This window comes from Polypterus senegalus, chromosome 8, assembly GCF_016835505.1.
Source record: "Polypterus senegalus isolate Bchr_013 chromosome 8, ASM1683550v1, whole genome shotgun sequence".
NCBI lineage: Eukaryota > Metazoa > Chordata > Cladistia > Polypteriformes > Polypteridae > Polypterus > Polypterus senegalus.
The window spans coordinates 155,640,266-155,661,628 of NC_053161.1; the positions used below are offsets into that span (position 1 = coordinate 155,640,266).

A 21,363-nucleotide genomic window follows, 5' to 3' on the forward strand; every position below is an offset into this window, starting at 1 on the left:
CTGTATCTCAGAACACATGACTAACTTTAAAGGATTAACGAATATCTGAGCAGCAACTGGTTTCTACAGCCTTGTTTAGAATCACATCATTCTCCAAAGACATAGATTTCTTTTCAGTGCACATGAGTGTGTATACTCCCAGGTTCTTTGGGGCTAAAGTGCTTCTGAGCCTGTTTTTAAGAACTTCACTGTTGAGAAGCTTCTCTCACAGGCTACTTGTGTGATGGACAGTGTTAATAAAACTTGTAGGCCAGTCCAGTCACATGGTATGCATCAGTTAGAAGATTATACTGGAGAGAAATGAGATACACACAAATGGCGCATTGTTCACTGGAGGAACAGGTTTTGCTCTCTAATCAGTATCTTGCTGTTCTGTGGAAAGATCCTCCTGCCTTCCTTGTGACATTTCACTGGCTGTCCTGACAATGCAACACTGCATGGGGACATCTTTAACTTCTCCCACTGGAATACAAGGCTGCACAGTTCACCAGATAATGTCCAACTGTAGCTCTATTGTCAAACTTAAGCAGACATTTGCTTATTCCTTCCAGAGCTGATCTCGGAAGCCCAGAGCAAAGTGTCTAGGATCAGATGGGCAAAATCTGAACAAAGTTTTGCATTAGCAGAAAACCTTCTATGGATATTGTCAGGCACTGTGTCTAAAATGACATTTGTACATTAACAGTGAAGTAAGTGGTAGCTGATGCTAATGGCTCTCGTCTTCTGCAAGCTCCCTGGCATCTTTTTTTTTTTTTTCTGAACCTTCACTCAGAAGGGCAGTTTGCCCACCAGCTTGACACTCTTCTTCCTCCAGCAGCTTTCTGTTAGCCCACTGCACAAACTTATCAGCTGCACACTTAACTCAACTTCAAAGTCCTAGCACTCTTCCTGAGACTGTCCTCTGTCCCTTCAACCAGTCGTTGAGCTGTGATAATATCCATTCCCTTTGTTTGTAAGTATTTTGATAAAAGTCAGCTGCTCAAAAATGCTTAAGAAAATTTGAGGAGCACTGTTTCATACTTCAGAAGGCCTTCTATGAATCCTTGCCTTGGCCCTCACAGTTGGCTTTTGTGCACTGTCCTCTACAATGGTGTGTAAAGTCAAAAGCACTTCAAAAAACAAGGCTCCCTGAGGATTACTTAAAACACCCAGATACTTTGCTTAGTGCCTGATCCTTAGCCCACCACCTCGTGTGCCCTGTTGGGCAAAGTCTTCTGTGCTGAATGCGTCCTGACTCATCTGTTCCCACTTCTGCATGTGCTTGCGACTTCTCGAGAAACCATTTCATTAAGCAGTGAGAAGAGGAGGCACTTTCCACAACACTGCCTGGTGTGTCTACAGGACAAGATTTAAAGATGTGCATAACACCATACGTGAATCTGAGAGGAGACTGCTCAGAGAAAAGTACAGAAAACCCTGATACTGTTGAGTTGCCCACACATGTGCTGATGTCAATATTGAGCTTCTCTAGCACTTTTTTCAGGATCTCTGCAAAATGCTGCCCTGTAGATGACTCACAGTCCATCTATGGTGATCAGTCTTTCATGGATGACATCTGTTACATATCTGAGTCTCAGTACCGATGAGCACTGGTCTTTAGAGCTGAAATCCTGCGTTGTCTCTATCTGAACAGAAAACACGCTAGCCTGTCTAACTTCCTCTGCTATTGTTCTCTTTATGAGTGACTGATTACATCCACAACTTTGCTGAACATGTCCTTATGCAGCAGGGTAAGTAAGAGCCTCTGCTCCCTCGTGCAGTTTCGTGCTCTTTTTGCTACTTTCTATGCAGGCATTTACATGCTGCTGAAGGCAAATGTCAAATTTGCTTAATAGCAAAATCAGTTTGAGGACATTCCATGGTTAACAGCAATGTTTTCTAAAGCTAAGGCCTCTTCTTTATCACCTCTGAAGCTAAGGCCACATTTGCAATAACTTTATAACATCAACTACACACTCAATCACCTGACATTTCTTTCTAACTTGTTCAACATGTAATGACATTTGGTTGCTGATCAATAGCTCTGACATTTGCCATTTGTGCTTTTAGAAAGTAGGCATCTGCACTATTTTTGTGCATCTTACTTTTTTCATGCTCCTCTATTCTTTGGTGGACATGTTTCCATGTTTTCATGCCTCCCTTTATGAAAGGGCTATCACTAGAAAACGGAGCAAATGCCAGACATACAGTACAGAGACTGATTTTTTTCACAGAAAGTCAACCATTTACGGTTGGTTCCATCCTTTCTGTTGCAAACTTTTGGTATAGGACAACTTGGAGACTGTTGTGGACGAAATGAAAAAATGCATTTATGTCCTGTAACTGAGGACGAGCAAAGTAATCAAAGTTATCAACGGTCTCATCTTCAAATTTCTGCTGCTGAGTTGCTGTGGCCTATTTAATCTACCTCTGATGACTCTTCTCTTTATTCACCTTTCCTCAGTATCCGATCCCTATGACACTCATCTGCACCTGCATTACATTAAAAACAACATTCTGTAAGGCATTAGCAAGATTGACATGGAACATGCTTTAACAAAACAATTCAGATTTTCTCACTGAAAATTACAGTCTTATTTTCATTAGATTCTCCTTCAGTAGTGGATTTTGTTTATTTACAAACTTAACATGTAGAAAACTATATCAGTCTGTAGTAATATGAGGCAAAAGGTGGTTATGAGTGAAACTAAACTAATCCATCCTATAATGAGCTCACCTAAACCCTTCACAGTGACAGCACTTTCTGTGGACACACTAGGCCTACCCCCTCCTGGCTCTCCTCTGATGGCACATAAAAACGTAAACATTTTTAGCCTAAATTGACCTTTAGACAGTTTTCGATCAGGTCAAAGCAGGTTTATTTGTGATGCCAAATCATTCATAATCTCTGGATACTTTTATATAGACAAATATTACAGCATATAATGCATAATAAACTTTATCACAATGTTCACTCAGAGTAATCCTACCTGCTCCCTTGAAATGAAGGCTTTATGGCTGCTGAGGGCTAGAGGACCAAAGTGTCTCATTTATGTGGCACATGCTACAATAAGCAGTTTCTAAACAAAATACAGCACTGCCTGCAAATTACTGTTTAAGTGTATGAATCATGTAAATTATTTACGGCATTATGGCATATAACGTAGTCTGTGTGATATGAACAAAGGCTTTGCAAATTCGAGCTTACTTACTTTTCACCGTCTCCACTTAGACTTTTGCTCTCAAACTGAGGGTTTTTTAGTAAACCACCTAATTTGGTCATTTGCCGCGGTCACATTCAAGTGCCTTCTGTTTTAATTCACCACCTTTGCCTTTTTACCATCCATCTACTCTCAGGCGTCTCTCAGAGGAACGTAGTTCGGTAACTACAGATCTCTCTACTGTAATGGCGCTTTCCACCATAGTACGCACGACACGGTTCAGTTCAGCTCACTTTTGGGGTTTTCCACTGGACAGTACCTGGTACTTGGTCCTTTTTAGTACCACCTCAGCCGAGGTTCCAAGCGCGCCGAACAGTTACTAAAACGTGACGTGTAAACTCTGCTGGTCACTGATTGGCCGGAAAATCGTCATTACTGCGTCACTGGCTATTCTTTTCTTTTAGTACACACGCGGAAGTTTGTGTCCGTCTCTCCATCGCTGGACGCAGTTTGTTGCATAAGTGGATGAATGTTTTTCAGACATTAAAGTTCTCCAGCCACTGAGTGTTTGTAAAACCGGGAACAATCACATCCCACCACTCTGAACCGGTTAAATGTCCAAACAGATTGTCGTTGCGGCGACTTTTTGCAAAATGTGGAAGATCTGTAATATACAGAATCAGCATTTTAATGTTACACCGGCAGTTAAGTTCATTTTATGCCTTGCAACAGTGATAAAAGTTAGCTAGTGATGTGCTTTTTTAGATGTTAACCTTGCGCGTCGTCGAGCTAAAGTGTTGTCGTTGTCTGCGTGTTGTTGTAAAAGTTCCACGGTGTCACGGCAGTAGAGGCGGCGCAACTATAACGACAAGTGACTAATCCGCCCACTCTAAAGTGGTACTAAACTGCAGTCGAAACGCAAACCGAGCCGAACTGAGCGAACCAAGGTGAGCTGTACTGAACCGTGCTGTGCCGTACTATGCAGTGGAAAAGCGCCTTTAGGGCTCTCGGTAACAGGAATCAGCCCTACACCAGCCTCTGTGTGATTGGCTGGTTGTGGTCATGGCACACGTTAAAGCAGGTCACACAGTGAGCGCTGGCTGGCCGTACCTGTGAGTGCAGAAGCAGTGTGTGTGACATGTATGTTGATTGTGATTTAACACCGCCCTCGCGGCCCATAAACCAACCGGCCCACCGGAATTTTCCCATTTCCTCGATTAGCCACTCCGGGCCTGAGGCAGGCTCAAAAATATAAAATACAGTAATACAACAAAATATATACATACAACAATACAGCAAGAAATGTGAATATCAATATTTTGACAAATTGTAATGAAAATATTAGCAGAGAAAAAAGGAAACTCACGGGAGCTTCATACAATTTAAAGTCATCACTAATGTTCAGCAGTTGTTTTCACAGTTTGTTTTTCATGTACTGTACTGATTTACAATATAACGTGAATTCGTTCATTAAAAATCAATGATGGCTTTATTTCAAAGATTTTCACTAAAATCACTGAAGGTAGTCACAAATTAAATTTTTTATCCTTAATAAAATTCCAAATTTGTGTAATTTCTGATTACATGACAAAGGGAGATAATTTCTCAATGTAATCAATCAAATACATACAGAATAACAATTGTTTAAATACATAAAACAAGTAATAAATTCAAAGTAGTACAGCAGAATACAAGACAAAAAGACAATATAAATGTTCTTACAATGCATACAAATCATGAAAAGATCAGCAGGTTTTAACTAACCTCAGAGCTTTGCAGGTATTATTATCTACCAGAGAAAAAGGTTAAATAATGCTACATCTGATTCATTGATATTTATGAAGGAGTATTTCCCAGATAATATTAAAAGCTGGTCACAAATAAAGTGAGTATAATCAACAGATGTGTTCTCAAAAGAAAAATCATTTTCTTGAATTCAAGAAAGAATAAATAACCCAACCTTTGTAGAATCCTAGTGGACATTTCTTTCCATAGAGCTCTGAAGATGAGACATCAAAAACATGTTGCACTACAATCTGCAATTAATATCTATATCTGGAAACATGTTACTTATAGGGCATTACCTTGCTAAATCTTATGAAGGATTTATTTTGGATTTCAAATATTTTGTTAATAAAGGATCATTTTTGAATTAACCAAGATTTCTGCCAATTCATTTTAACAATTGACCCAAGAACTGTGTAATCTTGAATAAATGTGATTTAATATAGAGATATGAATCTGACAAATATTACATTTTAGTCCAAATTATTTAGGGCAGGGTGTCCAACTCAGTCCTTGTGGGCGGCAGTGGCTGCAGGTTTTTATTCTAACCCTTTTCCTAATCGGTGGGCAGTTTTCACTGCTAATGAACTCCTTTACCCTTCATTTTAATAGCCCAGAGTTTAAGATTCAGGTCTCTGAATTGACTCATTTCTTCATTAAATGGCAGCCAAACATAAAATAAAATGTGAAAGAGCCAACAGATGACCAGCTAAATTGGGGCTTCAACTCCAGCCAATTCCTCCAACCAGTTTCTTAATGAGAAGCTAATTCTTGCTGTTAATTAACACCATTATTGAATATCATGGCTTGTTGCTGCTCTCATTCTGCCACAAGACACGTTGATTTCTGTTTCTTCTAAGACCACGTCAAGATGTTTGGTGACCTGAGGAAACCTTCATGACTGAGACCTTCACCTTTCTTTATTTTCAGGTTAGCTGGTCATGTGGCAGCTTGTTTTGTGTCAAATTATAGTTTGGCTGCTCATTAAGGAAAAGAAACAACTAAGAGGTTTGAGTCACGTCAATTAAAACTAAAGCAAAACAAGTTAATCAGCAGCAAAAACTGCTCAATAATTAAGAAGATGGTTAGAATGAAAATCTGCAGCCACTCGCCCACCAGGATAGCAGTTGGACACCCTCTGATTTAGGGTAGATAGATAGATAAATTTTATTTCTCCCAGGGGAAATTTGAGATTTTTCAGGGCTCTTTAAATAAATATATACATAAATAGGTAGTAAATGAGTAAATAAATAAACATAGTCACACTTTGGTTTGAAACACACTGGAGTTTCTATGAAGCAAGAAAATTCAAGAAAGAAAATTCTGACTTGAGTCCCAGTCCCAGTGAAGCCTTATGCAGGTGTATTGCTGTTGGCATAAATAAGTCCTCATAGCGTTTCTTGACACACTTCTGCTGAATAATCTGTTGGCTGAAAATTCTCAGTGTTTGTGTGTCTGGGAGAGGATGTGCAACATTATTTTTAATGGCACTGGTTTTGTTTTAATTCTCTCCTTTGCCACAACTTCCAGGGGTCCAGAATGCTTCCTATAACTTAGTCTGTTGATTCGGGGACCGATGTTGAAGTGTTGTTACCAGCCCAGTACATCACAGCATAGAAAATCCCACTGCCGACAGGAGTAATAGCTGACATGAAAGATGTCATTTCTCACATTAAAGGAACGCAGTCTCTTAAAGAAAAAGAGCCTGCTCTGCCCTTTCTTATATATTTTGCCTGTGATCCCAGACCACTCCAACCTGTCATTAATGTGGACCCAAATACTTGTAGGAGTGCACCACCCCTACATCCTCTCCCTGAACAGTGACTGGACCTAGAAGCTCTTGGTGCAGTTAACGGTAAGCCCTGAGACAAATGTATTATAATATCTACATAGATACAATACATTTACTGTAACTCATTTAAACTAAGGCAAGTACCTCCTTAATAAAAGTATGTTTCTGTGTGTTTGTGTGTTCATCCAGTTATTATGTCCCTGGCATTCCAGCGATGGCGCCTCACAAACATTACTGTGCTTTTACTAATCCCATACCAAACGGCATAGAACAGAGACATACACACTGTAAACGTTAACAATGAGGTCTGCCCAGATGATTTAGATTTCAAACAATTTTAGACTGGTAGCACAGCTTGTGAATATATAAAATCTACAGGTTTATATGCCCGTCTGTCACATGATTACTCTAAAACCACTGGAGGTAGAAGCTTGATCTTGGTCTATTGAAAGCTTATGTGTGGAACAAAAATGTGGCTAAAGGCAACCTCTGTGAAGTTATCAGGGTTCACGTCTTTCTTTTTACAAAGTCTTTCAGTCTGTTGAGAATGTGATATGGCAGAAGGAAGAAGAGCAGCGTCTGCTGAGCAATGAGGCTTATTTCCTAGTACTTGGATATAAATATGGGCTAATGGAAAATACTGGCATCAATGTCAAGTAAATCTAAAAATAAAAAAGATTTATTAACCAATTGTCCAAAAATATGCAAGCATAAAGCAGGGAATTAAGCACTAAAAAACATTAGAAGATTACATTGTCTGTTGATTGAAATCTGCTGATTGGAAAGTTTAATCAAAAAGGACTCGCATTAACAATTTAAATGAATGAATTATTAATATAATCAGTCTTTCAAAGCCTTTACTAAACATTTAAAGGATACTGGAATTTTTCTTTTACTCTGGTCTAAGAAATTAAAATCATAATAAAATAAATGAACTTAGTATATCCGTCCAGCAGATGGCAGCAATAACTTGTTATGCACGATCCCCGTCTACCAATATACTGAAAAATAAAAACCATGTATGGTGATAGCACGCGTCTCCATGGTGGGAATATTGAATCGGGTGGCTCACTGCGACTGACTGACTGAAGCTGTCATAAAGGTCCTCTGAAAGAGATGACGGTAAGTACTTGTATAAGGTATTGTAACGAGCACCGTGATGGAAAGCCGAGACACGCCGAACTGGTTAAGCCCAATAACGAGCGCGTTTATTCCGCAACAGGTGATTTACAACAGTCTTCTAGTATAATCAAACTGCACCTATAAAATCCGTTAAGAGCCCGTCAAAAATAACAGTCACTGCTCAGACAGACTATTCCACTTTCTGCAGCGCTTCCAGTCGTCGGTGTCCTTCTCCCGTCCTCGTCATCATCTGCAAGGCTGAATTTATAATCCTGCTGGAAGTGGAGTGCAATGCTGGCTGCTCCAGTATTAACACGCGAGAAAAAAGTCTAATGTCGATGAATAGTGCAGGAATGCGGCTATCGATCCCGTATGTCGCAGTTTCTGCTCTGGTTTGTTCCTGAATACCTGCGTAGTGGCGTGCACCAACCGTTTATGTATATATGTATTTATTTCAGACTTTCTCTTTACAAGAGACTGCAAGCGTCACATGAAGGATGACCCCATTACTTTTTCTTATGGAAGTGTTGTGAACTGTCAATGTGGCACGATTTGTTTCCTGGTCTATTGTGTTCGCGCCTCACTTCCGTTCACTGCTGTCCCATTTCCTAGAGCGTGAGCCTGTCTTTGATTGCTCAATTCCTGGGCGTTTATTTGCATTTGCGTCTGAATTTAATAGGGTTGTCTTGTTTGTTTAAATACATTTAATTAGATTCGAGTTTTGGTGACACTGTGCCGTTCTGATAGCCTTTATGATGTGTTTAGGTGATTGAATGTATTTATAGGTTTTGAGTAAATGAAAAATGTAATACACAGATACAGAAAAATGGGAACTTTTGAAATGCGAGTGGCAGCCATGTACAGTTGGCAGTACTGCGGAACAGGGACCTCGAGCTGTAAACAATCTGCCATTTAGTAATTTAGTAATCAATGAAGCAATCAATGGCAGCTGTGCGAAAATTGCTCGGTAACCGTGTCATCTCAAGATTCGGTGACATTCCTGGCCCTCAAGATCACCGGATTTGTCCGTTTGTGATTTTTCTTGTGGAGCTACCTTAAGAGTCGAGGTCTACACAACTCGGCCAAGGACACTGAATGAACTGAAACAAAGAATTCAAGACGAAATTCGTGGTATCCCAGCTGAGATGTTGCAGCGATCAATGGGGAACCTCAACAGCAGATTGGAAGAATGCATATGTACAGGAGGACGCCATCTACAGGACGTAATTTCAGACATTGATAATTTGGATTACTGTTTCTTAAAAGGTAAGTTGTAATGGTTCAATTGCTGTCAATAATTTTTTGTGTTGGATTTCTTCTATTTTATTGGGTTTTCAAAAAGTTCCCGTTTTCTGTGTCACCCGGTATTAACAAATCTAAAACGGTATAGGGTTGGTCAAGAAATAGAAGTATACAATTATATTTAGAAAATGATGAGTGCTAAATCATAGTTTAATTGAACAAATATAATGAGCATCGTGTAGAGACTAACCAGTTTAACAACTCCTCTTGAAGGGGTGGGAGCTCGGGTACATCACATTCACCACTAAATCTGGGCAATTCAGAGTTGCCAGTAACTTGTTTTTGCTCAGTGACGTTATTAGGTAGGAATGTTTTTTACGAGCCAAAGATCCTGACCAATATAAAAAAGAAGACTGGATTTGGAAAATGCTCAGAACTCTCTTTCATATAACTTTCAAGAGCAAAGCTTACAACATGGTGTTTACCAAGGTTATTATAGTTTTGCCTTTTTAATTTTAGTTTTATTTTATATTTTTCCGACCTTACTTGGAAATTCAGTTTAGTTTTAGTTTTCCTTCATTATGTTTTTTTAGTTTTAATTTGCTTTTTTTTTAAAAAGACATTTCTTTTTTTGTATATACAGTGATCCTCGTTATATCGCGCATTTTCTGGCTTCCTCCATTGCAGATTTTAAATGTAAGCATATCTAAATATATTTCACGGATTTTTCGCTTGGTTCGGTTTCTGCAACAATGGGTCTTTTAATTTATGGTACCCTTCCTCAGTTTGTTTGCCCAGTTGATTTCAACAAAGGGGCCTATTGGCGGATGGCTGAGAAGCTACCCAATCCAGAACATGTTCGATAAATAAAAAACCTCAATGATATAAGATAAGCTTCCGTCGGTTGCTTCATACTTCAAAGCGCTAACAGCCGTATTGATTTTGATTGTTTGCTTTTCTTTTTCTCCTCTCTGACATTCTCTGCTATCTCCTTTGAAGAGGGAAAACATGTTTGCATTCTTTTAACTGTGAGAAAGAACTGTCATCTCTGTCTTGTCATGGAGCACAGTTTAAACGTTTGACTAAAGGTGTTATTTCATGTCTAGAGGGCTCTAATAATGTTAAAAACGTATTTGAAGGTCGTAAACAGGTTTCCAATGCTCTAACTGTGAAAATATTAGATTTATAAATAAGAATCCTACTGCTGTGGAATTCATTTATCTGTCTGGAGCTGATTAACCCTGATAAACAAGGTTTACTGTATAACTGTGCGGAGAATATTTATAAACAGTGTGGAGAGTTTCTAAGGCTTAAAATATATAAAAATAACCACACAAAACATATGGTTTCTACTTTGTGATTTTCACGTATTGCGGGGGTTCTGGAATCAACCCCACGATTGAGGAGGGATTACTGTATATTAGTTTCAGTTTTAGTTTTAGTAATTATGGTATGGTTAAAGAGCTACTACGGAGTTTAGTGTTTGTGTTACAATCAGACAGAACTGTACACATAATGGGTTTGGATATGAGTTTAAGTTAGAGGAAGCTTATTACACTACACACAGTTTACTATTTGGTTTTGTTTTTGTCTGATAAAACAAGCATAATCAAAACCAGGTACTGAATATGAACAATTTTCACAATTTTATCATTTTAAAATATTTTCTATGTCATTTGTACTGAAAAGCTGCATGACTGTTGGCAGTCTGTACAGAATGGGCCAATTTGTAATGAAATTTATGTGAATTTTAAGGTGTGAGGGTTTTTACTGTAAATGTCTACAGCACACAACATATCCTATACACCAACCACAGTAAGCGTATAAAATCTCTCATACTGGGCTTTGCTATTTCTACCAGCCATATTGATCTCTGATTCCATCTCAGGCACAAACAATTTATAGACAGAATTTTGCCACCGAGGCCTGAAAACATATCAAAAATTACAAAACAGAGTCTACTGTGTTCTGACAGGTGTGACCATGAAAATCACCGGGGTTTAGGAAGAACAAGACTCTTAGCCTTGAATCAGTGTGCAGACCCACCTAGCTGTATTGAGGGAAACAAAGAAAAACAAGCAAGTAGTGTCAAGGTTAGGGGCAGTGAGACTTGAACAGCCAATGTATAAGAATGGTAAACCCTTAATGAGCAGAGTAAGAGCAAGTAATAAGAGTATGGACAGGCAGAAAACGACAGAGACAGCATCTGAGATTAAGAACAATATATACATTATCTAAACCTGTTTATTCAGAGCTGGATCACAGGAAAGCTGGGCCTACCCCAGCAGGTTTGATAAGGCAGGAAAAATCCTTGGTATGCAATATATATGATATATGATGTAAGAACAAAAAAGAATATGATGATTTCAACTATCTATTTTGAGAGAGAAACATTGAAAAAATGGGGACTAATATTTTAAAACATAATTCTGCTACTGGATTATTCTCACAATATCAGGTATTTTGAGCTGTGAATATAACTACACAAGATAAATTAGTAAATATAGCATAAATACAAAAACACATTTGTATGTTTAGTTTTCATCACTTGGCAGACTCTATTCGCCTATTTCTGTAGTTCAGTCGAGACGTTGCCAACTCAGGAATTTTACAAGCTTGTATCGCTTTGCTGTTAAATGACGTTTTAAGGCAAAAAGTGATTGGTGATTAACAATATGCTGATCTTGTATGCTGACCTAGTCAGTCTCTCGATCAGTGCCGTTTTATTTTCAAAAATCGGGAGTGGTCTCCCCTCGACTTTCTCGTGTACTCAGATATGGGGATCGATATTTGAAGAGTAAACCACAAGACAATGATTATATTATGTACATTAAAGAACCATCAACAACAGATCAAATCAAATTAATAACATATTGAACAATTATTATAAAAGTAAAGTTAAGTAAATCAGACTCTGCAGCTGCATGAATAAAAAAAAATCAAGTATGTGTTCAGGTAAAGTACCACTTCTGGTTGATGGATTTGGTCCAAAAATTAATACAAATCTACAATTCCGGTGTAACAACCACATGCCGAATTTCATCCATCTGTCTAGTTGCAGTTTTGAGTCATCGTGTTTACACACATACATAATTCCAAAAAACAGTATTTCGGGCTCGGAGGTCTAAAATATCAAGATTCATCAAAATCGCGAGTCAATTTTTTCATGTTTACTATACTTTCTCTATGTGTGCAAAGTACTGAGAAATAAACTGAAATGTTACTCACTCGTGATTTTTCTGTCCATACTGGCAAGTTTTGTTGACCAGCACATTCCAGTTTCAGGCGTTTGAATTACATTTTGATATACAAGATGTGCAAAGAAAGGCGCTATGTAAATTGCTTTCAATTCCACACGCCTTACGCGCATATTCAGCTCGCTCTGTCACTACAAATGCTATGTGAACACCTGCCTCCGTCACAAGCGGCCGTTCAATGGATGAATATGTGCGGGCGGCTCGTGGTGGATGATGTTCAGTATTCGAGTTAAACGTTTACAGGGTTAAAACTAACGCAGAATATTCATTCAAAAACGAAAACTAAAATTATTTTAATAAATGATTATTTCAGTTAGTCTTTCCAGCTAGTTTCGTTTAGATTTAGTTTACTTTATTTCAGTTTACGAAAATGTTTTTTAAAAATAGTTTCAGTTCTGGTGTTGTTTCGTTAACTATAATAATCTTGGCGTTTACCCAGTTAGACTAGTTTTCAAATGACTTGCTGCATTCACGATTTATGGGGTTTGCAGAATTCCAGTTGTGACATCTCATCTTAACACTTTGCTGTGTTCTGTCTGAATTTTGGGTGAAATGTAAGGCTGATTCCGATTTTCTGCACAACAAGAATTTGAAGATAATCTTAATTTTGACGTAAAAGTGAATTATGTGTCTCCAAACAGAATCTGATCACAAACAAGCAGTATTTCTAATTTACCAAGATGTTTTTTTGAATTTTATATTATTGACTGAAATAGAAAGTCAACAATATATCACAACTTGAAGAATCTGATAGGACCGTTTACTTCAAATTGTCCAATGCGAAGCTCTCACTCTGGAAGGTCTTTGTATATGAAAGTTTGGACTGGGAAACTAATTTGCCATCTGTTTGATTTTTAAGTTTGTGCAAATGGACGTGTCTTTAAATAAATAAGGATTTGGAGTTCTCATTCTGTTTAATATTTGTTCATGCAGTCTTGAGTTCTTATCAGCCATATTTGGTATAGTGCCATTAATTCATAGTGCAATCACCTAATCTGATCAAATATTTGACCGTCACACACCAGTTCTGTGCTTTCAGCATTCTGTTACTCTAGTAAGGCTCTGCTAAAATTACAGCAAATTCACATTTTGAATACTATTGATGTTTATTTTATTAATCATTCTTTTTCTGTTGTGCACGCTCAATTTTTTTTTTAAATAAAAATGCATTTCACTGTATCAAGCCCTCACTAATTGTCACACCAGGTTTGCAGCAATTCCTTATTTATTTATTTAAGCTATAGTCAGGCAGGTCAAATCAAAGCAGTGTTAAGTTAAAATTGCATTTTTATTAATTTTCTGTTGTGTCTGTTATAATGAAATCTGTCGTAAATCACATACTGTATGCATTACATCACTGTATAGCAGGGTTCTCAACTCCGGTCCTGGGACCTCATAGATAAGACTGTCGTAGAATTCACACTCAAAACATGGCGTAAGGACAAAGTGGAATGTCATATGCACAAAAATCAGATGCATAAATCTGTGCTTCGCCAGCTTCCATGTTCTTCCGCTCCATAAATCCAGTCAGCGTGAAAAGTAGCTGCGTACGCGCCTGCTGCCACCTCGAAACTCTCCCAGAATTATGCCTCTTTAATTTGAAAATCAATATAAATAGCCCTTAAACTCAGTGTTCTGTGCAAAGGCAATGGCAAAGAATTTCAGCGAAAACCAAGTGGAGCAAGGAAAAAGCTACTATTTCTTGTATAAACAGTTTTATAAATAACAAAAGGAAGTTGATTGAATGAAAGAGCGGAGAGAAACTCGAAGCTCAAGTTCACAAAATTGCAGTGCTCGAAATAAAAAAGAAGCTGTCAGATATTAAAGTCAGCCATGAAAAGGCGAAGTCATAGCTTATTAGGGTACAGAGAAAAAAAATAGGCACACAGTGGGATAAAAAGCACGTAATGTCAACTTTAATCTCTAAATTTCCATTTTAATCACGTAGTTTATTTTGTCATTGAAGTAGAACATCATAAACTTCATCTTAAAATTGTTTAATTTACTAGTTCTCAAATCCCATCGTAACTAAAGTCAAGTCAAGTCAAGTTGGGGAGCATGCACTGGTACAGCCCCCCAGGCAGACACGTGGTCCAGTCTCACTCTCCGGAAATGACCCTCTATCCACAAAGTCTGAAGTGTTCATCAAAAAAGACCACTTTGAATTTCTGCAATAGAGAAAAGACTCAAAAAATGTCTCAGGTCAAGTCAAGTTGGGAAGCATGACTGGTGCAGTGCGTTGCCACACCACTACAAGGCGAAACAACCGGGATCGGTTGGCAACCCCAGGCAACACACGGTCCAGTCCTACCCTCCGGAAATGACCCTCCATCTACCACAGCCAGGTGTTACGTGGCGACAGTCTGGATATTTCCCAAACATACAGTCATATGAAAAGGTTTCGAACCCCCTCTTAATTATTTGGATTTTTGTTTATCATTGCTGAGCTTTCAAAGTAGCAACTTCCTTTAATATATAACATGCCTTATGGAAACAGTGGTATTTCAGCAGTGACATTAAGTTTATTGGAATTACAGAAAATATGCATCATAACAAAATTAGACAGGTGCATAAATTTGGGCACCACAGCAGAGATATTACATCAATCTTAGTTAAGTCTCCTTTTGCAAATCTAACAGCCTCTAGACGCCTCCTATAGCCTTTGATGAGTGTCTGGATTCTGGATGGAGTATTTTGACCATTCTTCCATACAAAATCTTTCCAGTTCAGTTCAATTTGAGCATGGACAGCCTGCTTCAGATCATCCCATAGATTTTCGATGATATTCAAGTCAGGGGGCTGTGACGGCCATTCCAGAACATTGCACTTCTCCCAGTTCATGAATCCTTTTGTAGATTTCGAACTGTGTTTTGGGTCATTGTCTTGTTGGAATATCCAACCCCTGTGTAACTTCAACTTTGTGACTTATGCTTGAACATTATCCTGAAGATAACCTTCCCAGATTTGTGCCTTGAGACAATCCTGTCTCGGAGGTCTACAAACAATTCCTTTGACTTCATGCTTGGTTTGTGCTCTGACATGAACTGTCAACTGTGGGACCTTATATAGACAGGTGTGTGCCTTTCCAAATCATGTCCAATCAACTGAATTTACCACAGGTGGACTCCAATTAAGCTGCAGAAACATCTCAAGTGTGATCAGGGAAACAAGGATGCACCTGAGCTCAATTTGGACTTCATGGCAAAAGGCTGTGAATACTTATGTACATGTGCTTTCTCAATTTTTTATTTTTAATAAATTTGCAAAAATCTCAAGTAAACTTTTTTCACATTGTCATTATGGGGTGTTGTGTGTAGAATTCTGAGAAAAAAAATTAATTTGATCCATTTTGGAATAAGGCTGTAACATAACAAAATGTGGAAAAAGTGATGCGCTGTGAATACTTTCAGGATGCACTGCACTCTGTGTGTGTGTGTGTGTGTGTATATATAACTATATATATTGTCACAAAACGGTCAAAGACAGAAAAGGTTTGGGGCAGCCACCCATGTAATTTTGGTATCCCAAACTTGTTTTTTTTTAAATACCAGCACAAGTGCTTACAACGATAAAAAAAAGACTGACACAGGGGAAAAAGGGAAGGTTTTTAAAGGGGGGGAAGTGAGGTCATGGGGTGGACCCGTGTTCATTGTTCTTGGTTTGCCCCGGGATGTGACATCGGGGGGGCCGGACTGGCGGGGTCTGCCCCATTGGTCGGCCCCAGAAGTACCCCCAGAGACAGGGGGAAACCCCGGGGGGTCTACGGGGAAGTGAAAAAGAGATTGGGCCTGCCCCACCCCGCTCCCGGGGAACGTTTTCACCCGAGCCCTTTATGCCCCCATGCGCCGGGTGCGGGCCCCCCTCAGCCCCAGCCCCGGGTGGGCGACTAATAGCGGTCAAACCCCGGAGAGAACGGCGGGGTAGGCACCCCCGATAAAGGGCTTGTGGGGGCCCGGTCAAAAAAACCCCCGGGTGCCCCGGATTCACCCTTGTGCAGGGCCACCCACTGTGGGGGCTGGTCCGGAAAGGGGTGAACTCCCCCAACAGGTAGCCCTCAGCTGGTGATGCCCTTTTCCCCAAACCCCTTCCCCCACCGCCGAACCTGGTCTCCGGTCCAACATTTTCCCGGCCTGGAACATGCGGGTGTTCCCCCATACACTTTGGCTCACCGGGGCTCCCGGGCCCTTGGTCCGGTCTCCGGGAGGATGAAAGGCAAAAAAAAGGGTGCCATCAAAAAAGGGGCGGACGTGGGGCCTTTCTTCAAGTCACCAAATCAGCCTGTTTTGCAGTCCATACCACAATGGGGGCCCTTCGTTAAATCTTTTCCGGGGCCTCAAAAAGGGTACAAACCGGGAACCCCCGCAACCCCGAAAAATTTTTGGGACCCCCTTGTTCCCGGACGGGCCTTTTCGAATGGATAAATTTTTGGAGCACTGGGGCCTTACGGCCCACCCCCCAGGAACCTAAATTTTCCTCGCTTAACCCAAAAACATTTCTGGGATTAACCCGGACCCCCCCCCTTCCGAACCGCTAATGTGTAGGTTTCTTCCATGTTGGAATAGATGACCCCCCTTGGTAGGCAGCACTTTTGGAAAGAGGCAACCTTTGCCCCCGGGGAAAGGTTGCGGGCCCCCGCAACCCAAATGGGGACACATACTCCCAGTGTCCGCTGGGGGTACTAACGTTTTTCCTTGGACCCAAAAAGGAATCCGTCCCCTTTGTCATGTCAAGTGTGGTCTTTGACCCCGTCCGCCTCTCGAGGAGGTCCCCCACGGGGGGTTTTGGGATGGCATAAAATTGGGAGATTTGGTTTCCGGGGAAGTCATTGCAGAACCCCAACCCCCGCCAGGCTTACCCAGCACAATGGGGCTACCGGGGACTATAACCCCCTAAATTACACCTATTTCCCAGCATGCGCTTGATCCCCATTTCCCATTTCAGCCTTTTTGCCTCGGGGAGGGACGGGCTTCGACAACAACCCCGGTCCCCCCACTTTTTCCCCAATCAGAGAGGTCCTTCCCGGGGTTTTCCCTCCCCCCTCTAACGGTCCGGATAACTGTTTCCAGCCCCCCGTGCCGGGGCCCAATCTGCGCCAAATTAATCGTGTGGGGGCGAAGAGTGGGGGGCGGGCCCGGAGGGGGGATCAGGTCCCTGCCCTTTCCACTTTTTCGCGGGTTTCCCGATATACCCTCCTGCGATTGGGTTGACTCCCCAAATAGTCACCAGTCCCTTCCTCTCTTCGGGGGGCCCTGCCGTGGGCAACAACAGGGGGAGGGGCACTAGGCCGACCCCCCCGGGGTGGCCCCCCCAAGAGACGTGCCGCTTAGTGGAACCTGTGCCTTGACCCCTTTCCATGTGATTTTTTAGGACAGGAAATTTTTTCAAACACGCAATCCGAATACCCATATGTTAGTGGTAAAGACCCTTTCCCCCACCTTCTTTAAAAATACCCAATATGCCCGAGGGTCCCATACAGTAGTTAAAGGGGGAAAACCCCCTGGGGGGTTTTGGGACCCCCAAGGGGAAAGGGGGCGGGGGGAGGGATGACCCCAGTTCCTTCCATCCTCGCACCACTAGGCTTTGTTGAGAGTCATTAAAACCCCTCTACAATCCGCGGTTTGGGGATAACCGGGGTTTTTTAAACTTTATTTCGAATCTGGCGTCTCCTTAAACGTCTCGGGGTAAAGGGGCCCCGGGTTCAAGACTTTTTTGGGGGATCCCCACGCTTAATCCCCCTAGAAATTTCCCCGGGGGGGAGAGGAGCAAACCCCAACACCGGGGGTATGGGCATAACCACGGGACTAAAAAGTACGGTCCTCGGGGGAGGGGTCAGGGTCCCACCAGGTCACCCCGATTCTGTGGAAGGAAGCCCAAACAAGGGAATAGGGAAAAAGAGGAAGGGGGCCCTCCAGGGAAACTTGAGTTGCCCCGGGAGGAAACAAAAACACGAACCTCCCCTAATTCCTGGCCAAAAAGGAGCTTTATCCCCCGGTTTTTTTTTGGGGGGCCACCCAGGAGGGGGGGTGCAGCCTCCGCGGAAGGTACCGGGCCCGACAGCCCGCTCCCCCGCTGCATTTGCCACGGGAAAGGGGCATTTTCTAACAAAATGGGCCCTTTGGATCGAGCAGTCGTTGGCCGACAAGGACCACTGCATTTTTTTAAAAACCCGGGAGTCATTCCATTGTCCCCTTTTTAAAAAAAAAACCCCTTTTTAAATTGAAACCCAAACGGGAGGGGTCAGCGCCACCATGGCGTGGGGTTTCTCCCCCCTCCGCGCGGGCCGGATACGGTCGCCTCGCGGCCCGGGGGCCTCCCGCCAGGGAGGTTCTTCCCCCCTCTGCCGGGGTGATTACAGGCGGGGGGGCGAAGGTTCATTCCTCCCCGAGAACAAACCCCGGGGGGTATGTTTTGGTTTTAAAAGGGAAGTCCGCCTGTTTTCCCGGGGGCGGAGGATCAGGAAGGTTCCCGGTTACTTTCTGGACTGATCCTCCGGCAAACGCCGGGGGGTTTAAAAAGGGTTTTCCCGGGGCACAGGTTATACTGGTCCTGAAACCATTTCGCGGGACAAAAAACCGGGGAAAATTGTTTGCCCGGGAAACGGAACGGAAAAAAACCCCGCTGACAAACCCCCCTGTATGGGGGCCCCGGGGTTTTGGGAACACCAAGCCCCCCGGCCCAAGCGGTTTGTGCCGGGGGCCGGGGCGTTCAAGCCCGGTTAACGGGGGGGGCTGGTCGGGGCATACCCCGCTGGTTGGCAGAAGGGGTTTGCCTCCCAGAGGGGGGCGCCCTTTTTTCAAAGCCTAGGCTGACTTTCTGCACGCCCCCGACCCTGGGTGAACCCTGGGAAAGGGCCCGGGGCAGATAGCACGCTACCTGCCCAAACCGGTGGGGCTTGTTTTTTCCAGGGCCACCATCCTTTTTGCCCAAAGGACCAGGGTTTTTATTGGGCCCCAGGGTCCAACCCCCCCGTATTTTTCCACCTGCCAGTTGGGGGACCCCCGGGGGGAAAAAGGGGTGTGGTTTCACGGGCACCCCCCCAAGAGACATTGGTCCCTCTTGTCCCCTCCCGGGGAGCCCCCGGTGAGCCCCCCCCAAACCCCGGCCTCTGCGCCTATTCTCTGTGGGGGGGCCCCACCGGGCTCCCAACCACGGGGACCCCCCCCTGAAATGGGCCCCCCCCGCCCACCTGGGGTTTTTGGTCCCGTCCCCTTCTTCTGGGACTTTCCCTCCCGTCGCCCACTGTCAAAAACAGTCAAAGACAGAAAAGGGTTTGGGGCCCCCCTTTAAATTTGGTTCCTGGCTGAAAATTTTTTTAAAAAACCAACTAAATGCCCAAAAAAGTCCAAAAAAAGACTGACACAGAAGGGAAAAAGGGAAGGGAAAAGGGGGGGGACAGGGGGTAGGGCATAAGGGTCGGACACGGGTTTAAATTTTTATTGGGTTTTGTCCCCGGGTGTGACATCAGGGGCCCGGGGCTAAGGTCTGTTCCATTGGGTCGGCCCAGAAGTGCGCCCAAAAGACAGGTGGAACCTCGGTTGGGGCACAGGGGTGGAAAAAAAGTTAGTGCCGCTAAAATCCCGGCATGGTCGAACTCCTTCCCCCGAGCCCTTTTTTGGCCCCATGCCCTGGGTACAAAAAATATACAGTGATCCTTTTATCGCGATTTCGGGTTTTTTCTCGGGGGTTTTATGTGCTTTTAAATGATTTAGGGTGTTTTGCTGTTCCGGGTTTCGGGACAATGGTCTTTCAATTTATTAAAGCTTCCTCAGTTTTTTTGGATTGATTTCATACAAGGGCGCTTTTTGGGGGATGGGAAAAACTACCCAATAAAGGACTTACATTCAAAACCTCAATGCTTTAAAATATCCTCCGCGCTTTCATTGTTTGCTTTCTCTGCCTCCCATCTCACCCCCCTCTGCATTCTCTCGCCCTTTGGGGGGGGGTGTGAGAGGGGTGCTTTACAGAACCGTTTTTTACCCAGTGGATACAGCGCCCTCGAAATCCCCTTTTTCGAGGGGGCCCAAAAAACCCCTTATTTATTTTTTTATTGTTTGTTTAATCTGCCCTTTTCTCTCTAGTCTCGCGCGCGGAGGGGTGAAAGGGCTTTTTTCACAGAGGTGTTTGTAGAAGATAGGGCGCTCCCCCTTAAAAAAAAAAAGGCTACCCATTTATCCTTCATTGGTGCTTTTCCGGGTTTTTACACAACTAATACAGCCCCATTGATTTTTTTATTTTTACTTTACTCTCTCTCATTCTCCGCCTCCCACGCCCCTTGGGGGGAAAATATGTTTGCATTCTTTTTGGGAAAACTGTCATCTCTGTCTTGTCATGGAACAGTTTAAACTTTTTGACTAAAGGGAAATTTTGTCTGGGGCTTAAAAGTTAAAACGATTTACAAGGTCTAAAAGGGTTTTTTATGTCAACTTTAAAAAAATTAGATTTATAAATAAAGAATCCCTTTGGAAATTTATTTATTGTCTGGAGGGGTTAACCCCATAAACAAGGGTTTCTGTAAACCAAAGGGAGAATATTTATAAACCGGGGAAGTTTCAAGGGGGTTTAAAAAATATAAAAAAAATCATACAAAATATGGTTTCTACTTGGTTTTTTACCCATGCGGGGGTTAAAAAACCCCGACGGAGGATTTCTGTATATATATATATATATATATATATATTTAAATGATAAAACTTTCACCCAGGGAAGACTACGGGGCCCTTTCACACTCCAAGGGCTTTTATTTTTTTAGCCCCCGGGCCCCCCCGTCCCCGGCCCAAAAAAGTCAAAAACACAAAAAAACCCCCAAAAACCAAAAGCTTCCTTCCCACCACTCCCCCCGGCAACCTCGCCCCCTTCCCCCGAATGGCCTTGATTGCTGGGACAGGCCCCTTTTTTCCCCCCCCCGAAGTATTCCGGGGCCTGACCATGTCTTAATTGCACTGGTTGAAAACCCATCCCGCGTGGTGGCTGGTTGTCCGCACCCTAGCGGCCACCCCATCTCCCCCCCAACCCGGAGACTGGGGGT

At 42.5% G+C, this 21,363-nt stretch overlaps 1 protein-coding gene across 1 annotated transcript in view; it reads left to right on the top strand.

Annotated features, from left to right (window-relative positions):
- The window catches only part of LOC120534636 (zinc finger protein 665-like), a 78,401-nt gene that overhangs the window by 29,913 nt on the left and 27,125 nt on the right, over nt 1–21,363 (top strand). The window contains exon 4 of the mRNA XM_039762228.1: nt 7,247–7,373. Within this exon, the coding sequence (XP_039618162.1) occupies nt 7,247–7,373 (127 nt within the window). The remainder of the gene's footprint in view (nt 1–7,246; nt 7,374–21,363) is intronic.